Source organism: Microtus ochrogaster, chromosome 8, assembly GCF_000317375.1.
Source record: "Microtus ochrogaster isolate Prairie Vole_2 chromosome 8, MicOch1.0, whole genome shotgun sequence".
Lineage (NCBI taxonomy): Eukaryota > Metazoa > Chordata > Mammalia > Rodentia > Cricetidae > Microtus > Microtus ochrogaster.
The window spans coordinates 47632136-47638135 of NC_022015.1; the positions used below are offsets into that span (position 1 = coordinate 47632136).

Consider the following 6000-nt stretch of genomic DNA (forward strand, 5'->3'; position numbering starts at 1 on the left):
TTCCTGTAGACTTCCCTAATTCCCTTTGCTGAGTTGATTCTGCGTCCTTCTGCTTTAACAAATTCCAGCTGCAATTGTATCTCCAGCACTATGAGTCTAGCGGTAAGTCATTGTGGTGGGAGGGATTGAGAGGGTCCTCGGCTACAGGTAGTTACAGGCACCTCTACACAATACTTCTGAAGTATCTCTTTGATGAACTGGCTAGGTTCTGTTTGGTGCTAAGCAAAGTCCAGATCCCATGCATGGAGCTACTCAAATAAAAACCTTGTCTTTTTCAAAACCCAAATACTGGAAAGCAACTCACTGGTATCCTGGTACGATCCATCAGGGCACTGAGTAACACAACTGCTGGTGTCTTCATTCAGAAAGTAGCCATATTTACAGGATAGGCACTGATCACTGTGGCTGCCAAAGCAGGACTCACAGTTGGGCGCACACTTCCGGCACCTCTTCTTGTCAGCATGGTAGTGGCCAGGAGGGCAGCTGGAGACACAGATTCTGCATTGTGGGATGGCGAAAGAAATGGGTCCTCATCAGTACTCAGACCTCAGCATTCTTCTGGAAAAGCTGACGGCTGCCTGCTGCCTGCAGGTTAATTTTCAAGTGGGATGCCCACACCAAACCAAAAGGACCAAATGTGTCTGATAAAGCTTCCTCCCAGCCAGGAAGTCAGAGGAGCTTCGCAGTTAGACTGCACTACATCCACTAAGCAGGTATTTCATTGTCTGCTAGCGTCTACTTACGGTCTACCTCTATAAGAAAGGATAATTGGAGTTTGAATCTCAAGGACTAGCTTGTTGTGTTGAATCAGAGGGAAAACAAATATGGGCCATTCCTTTATGGAAAAGTTCACTAAAATAAGGTATTCTGTCCATTTCTGTGTGAAACCTGTCATATGGCTTGTGTGTACATGTATGTAGATGTGGTATGTTCTTATCTAAATGGACACACACACACACACACACACACACACACACACACAATTTTGTTCACCAAAAACTTCTTTGAAAAAACAAAACAAAACCAACTTTCTTAACTGTCTATAACTGAAAGAAAGACTTTACTTATTTATTTAAATATTTATTGAGCACAAATTACATACCAGACATTGTGGTTAGTTCAACAGACAGAACAAACGCTGAAATAGCTTAGAACCTTCCTCCTTGAGGCATTTAACTTCTAAACAGAAATCCGAGCTTTTCTGTTTGTTTAGGTGTCTGAGCACTGTTTCTAGAATACAATTTTATCTGAAAGTGAATGAGAAGGTGGGCTGGGCTGGAAAGGACATGATGTTGGTCAGATGGGCTTTGTGTGGGAAGGCATTAGTCTCTAGCTGGGATCCACAGGAAGACATTTGTATAGCTAGGCAGAAACCAGGGGCTGAGAGGCATAGGCTCTATTTCAACATCTAAAGTGGAAGAGTAAAGTAAGAACAGAAACCAGTCGTATGTTAGGGAATGTTAACAGAAAGTATATGTCTGGCCAAGGCATGTCCAGGAAGGACAAACATAACCAGTATACCTAATACTCAGGGACTAAAAAGTAAAAGGACACAGAACTTCAGACAGGATGATTAAGTTAAACAGATATATTTTACATCATGGTGGCTAGAATTAATAGCAACATGTTGCATACTTGAAAATTGCTAAAAAGGTCAATTTAGAATGTTCTCATTACAAAAATCATAAGCATGTTGACAATATAGATATTAAATAGCTTTAGTTATCTTACAATGTACAACATTCATAAATATATGTAATTTATACTTTCTAATTGGTAAAGGAAAGAACTAAAGGAGAAGGCCAGCCTGCTAAAGTACACAGCCGATCTCACTCACCATGCCTCCAAAAGTAAGAAAGCATTTGCAGGTACATATACATGGCATATATTCTGTATTAACCTGACTCGATTTGGAATCACCTAGGAGATACACCTGCAGATATATCTATGTGCATGGTTTCCAGAGACTTAATTGTAGACCCACCCTAAATGTAGACAGCACCATGCCATGGCCTTGGGTCCCAGACTGAATAAAAAAGGAAAAGGGAGAAAGGATGCTGAGTACCTACACTGATCCGAGTCTGACTGCTGATTCAATGCGGTTAACTGCTTCATGCCCTCACCATCGTGCCTACAGTACCTTGATGAACTATAACCCTTCAGAGTGTGAGTCAAAACAAACAGTTCTCAGCACATGCCTTTAATCCCAGCACTTGGGAGGCAGAGGCAGGCGGATCTCTGTGAGTTCGAGGCCAGCCTGATCTATAAGAGCCAGTTCCAGGACAGGCTCCAAAGCTACAGAGAAACCCTGTCTCGAAAAATCAAAAAACAAAACAAAACAAACAGTTCTCTGGTTTACTTTTGTCAGGTATTTTGTCCCAGCCAGAGGAAAGCAATTAATACAGAAAATCAGTATTATGAGTGGGATTTTCTGCTGTGATAAACCTGACCTCATAGTATGTAGTCGTAAGGGGAATATGGAAGCATTTGGAAATTCAGGTTACCGAAGCCCTGAAATACTCTGAGGAGAGTGTATGGGGCCACCCCCATAGCGATCTACCAGTCAGAATGCTGAGAGAAATGCAGGCAGTGGAGGTTTCAGAGGGAAATAAGGGCTCTATGGGAACCTGCACCAGGGTCATTCACATAACATTCTGCCTGGGTATTGAACATTGGCTTGATTAGAAAGTTTTAACTGTTAGGTGGAGGAACTGGTTAAGGCAGCCTCACGTGCATGCTGGGATGTGGCTACTGCTCGCTACTCTTAGTCAGATGGACGCCAGCGAGTGCTGAAAGATGTGAACAATGTGCCTGGTGAGAGAAGCAGAGGAAGGGAGTTTCCAACCGTCGCTAAGGACAGAGGTGTAATTGCTTGAGAGGGCTCGGTCCTTAAAGAGAAACCTTAAACTTCTTGCTGGAGCAATATGAAAAGGGCCATTAGCGAGAGACCCTGCACACTGCTGCTTTTACTCAGGGGCAGAGGGGCGGTGCACATCCGTGTGAGAGGAGGCTGAACTGCCAATGCTACTGACATGATGCCCTGCTGAGAACAACGGACTCAGGGACGCGTTTGCATTATGTTTAACTGCAAAGGCACACAGGGCACTACAACTGTAGGGAATGGGGGTCAAACTACATTTCACACGCACATCAGAACCTGACGGCATCCCTCACAATGTTGGCCTTTCTGAGCAAGCATTACAACGTCATCAAGGCTTCTATCAAGGTTCTAGAAAGCTACCGAGGACAGTCAGAGTAAGGCAAGATCAAATTCTCTGCAAGGAGGCTCCGAGAAGTACTGTGAAGCTAGGAAGGTAAGGCCTACGCTACAAGGGAGACCCAAGGATGCTGGAGATGCCACGACCATGGGATGGTCATGAAAGAAAGCTATAGGCAATGTGTGGAGCCCTTTTATGCGAAAGGAAACTGTTACAGGTGGCAGAAGTGGAGAGGTTGGTATAGCCAAGACTGTTGGAGCTCAGTTTGTGCCAAGGGACACAGACACCAGACATAGGGCTGCAGAATTCCATGTTTGCTCTACTGGGTTTTGATCTTGCTTTGGTCTGATCTTTGTCACACACGAATTCTTCAATTTTGAAATAGAATATGTATTCCATGCCATTATAAACTGTAAATATGGAACCTGGTTTTATAAGGGATTGAAGTTAAGAGTAAGTATGCAAAAAGTCTAAAGAGACTTTAGGTTTTTGAATACTGTAAGTTTGTTAAGATTCAGGGATTCTTACAGATATAAGAAAGTAATATACTTTAAATTATAAGAGGTTTATGAGTCTTGAGGATCGGAGGTGGAATGTTATTATTGACAGTGATATGCTGTAGTGTTGAGTTGACCAGGTGTAGACCTGTGATGATTAACCTGCACTGTCAACCTGGAGAGACTTTGAATTAGCTCTGGATGTGTCTGTATTTACTGAGAGGTTTAACCTATGAGACAAGATACACTCTGAATGTAGACAAGATCCCTGGATTATTAAAAAGAGGGGGAAAAAAAGCAAAAAGACACCTGAGCACCAGAATTGATTTTTTTTTTCCATAATGGGCATGATGTGACTGGCTCCTTTTGACCCAGCTCCCATGCTTTCTATGCCAGGATGGACTGCGTCTCCTCATACTGTGAGCAAAATCCTTTAGCCCCTTAAACTGCTTCTGTCTGGTGATCTGTCACAGAGACAAGAAAAGTGGCTAGTAAATACCCCGATTTTTCACTGTGTGAATCAGTATGGTTTTCACCCACGAGAATGACAGGACTGTCATGGGCCTCAACAGGGACATCCTTTCTGTGTTTAGAGCCTGGAAGAGGAACCAGGAAATACAGCATGTCCATACATACTCTATGTGGTTGGCCCCACAAGAATGTCTGGGAAATAAGGGGCATGCTTTAGGGTTCATGTGAGAACATGGCTTGTCTCTTACCTGGTGTTATTTTTCAGCTTGTAGTAGTAGTGTAAACAGTCATTGCAGTGGTCTGGTCCTGGCCCGTCACAGCCAACCTCACTGCATTCAGCATCACAGGGACCTTTCAAAAAGTGATTAGCAGTTAGAAAAAGGAAATGATGCTAGTAAATCAGTTTAGTCTTGAAGTTGGAATAGAATAAGATATTTTAGCCCCCTGCCACCACGTAGTGACAATTTCTTTAAGATGGAGGAACAATGGTCAATGTAGCTATAATCTCAAAACTGAGCTGTTGATTGAAGCTAAACCTCAATTGCTGAAGAGACAAGAATAAAAATTATGGGCATGGTTTGGTATTTATAACACATATGGTAGCCTTGGGGCTCTGGGAGAGACAGTAAGAAGTTAGAATTCAAATGAACTGTTCCACTGCAGCATAGTTACTATGCATTGTGAAAAACATATGTTATTTATTGAAAAATGAGAAGTTAGATAGTTGACAAAAAACTATTACTTAACGCCAAGAGTAGATATTGTATCTGGTATAAGGTCACTAAAGCCATTGAGTATCTCTGAAATACTACAGCCATCATGAAATATCATTGTGGCATATGACACAAACTTATCAGACCCTGGCGTTGGATCGTAAAGCACAGAAAGCTTTAAGTTTGTGTCCCACCAAAGGTCAAAGGGCAGCTCAACAAAAGAGATAAAATATAAATTCAAAACTGCAAAGGAGACTAAAGAAGTCCACACCTGGGATGAAGCTTCCTAAGTTCTCGTGTTAGACTTCTTCATTGTTATTATATGAGGAACAATTCATAGTAAGCAAAAACCATGCCGGAGGGGTGGGCTGTGCTGTGATTGACACCGAGCATTCTAGTGGCATGGGTAATTGAGGTAAGTGTTTACGTCTTTCTTCTTGGTCTCCAACTTTTATGATATTTGGCTTCATCATTTTCAAACCCCTTCCTACCAGAGATTCTTGTAATTTTGAAGACCAATTCATAATTTCATGAAATATGCAAAATGTAGGTGAAGGGAATCACAAGTGCTTGATTTCTTCCTGCTTTAATGAAAGGGATTTACTGCTAAGCCTCCCAAGGTGTCTTTTAGCCCTTAGAGAACTAGGCTCTGTGATTACTCAGTGCACAAGTATAAAATGCTAGAACTTAGGAAGAAAAACTTGAAAGAGAGGTGCTAGTCGATGATGAGAACCTGACTGTCTGAGTTGTAATGGCTTGTCCAGCATCACATGACTTGGAAAGCTGGGTTCAAGAAACATGCAGAGGTCTGGTACAGATCAGTTTAAAGGAAGCGAATCATGTATTTGAAATGTCCTCGTGATCTGAATGGAATAAGTGATTTTCAAACGCCGAGGGCTTGAAGGAATTACTGACAAATTCCAAGAGTCATGTGACAACACTGTTTATTTCTCTTTCCCCAAGAGTCTTAAATTGATTTCCAAATTAAATTTCACAGCTAGTACAACTTGGGACAGTTCAGTCATCTAGCTCTGTGCACCAGGGGAGGGGTGGCTGTGTGGTGTGAGGTAAGGCAGCTGTAGGTAGCACAGTCTCTGAGAG

General features: G+C 42.3%; 1 protein-coding gene across 2 annotated transcripts in view; it reads right to left on the reverse strand.

The window, feature by feature from the left end:
* Positions 1-6000, reverse strand: part of Pcsk5 (proprotein convertase subtilisin/kexin type 5) — a 418822-nt gene that overhangs the window by 138031 nt on the left and 274791 nt on the right. For both annotated transcript variants that reach the window (XM_005352026.3, XM_005352027.3), the window contains exons 15-16: positions 4435-4537; positions 305-498 (exon numbers count right to left, since the gene is read on the reverse strand). In XM_005352026.3, coding sequence (XP_005352083.1) covers positions 305-498; positions 4435-4537 — 297 coding nt within the window. The remainder of the gene's footprint in view (positions 1-304; positions 499-4434; positions 4538-6000) is intronic.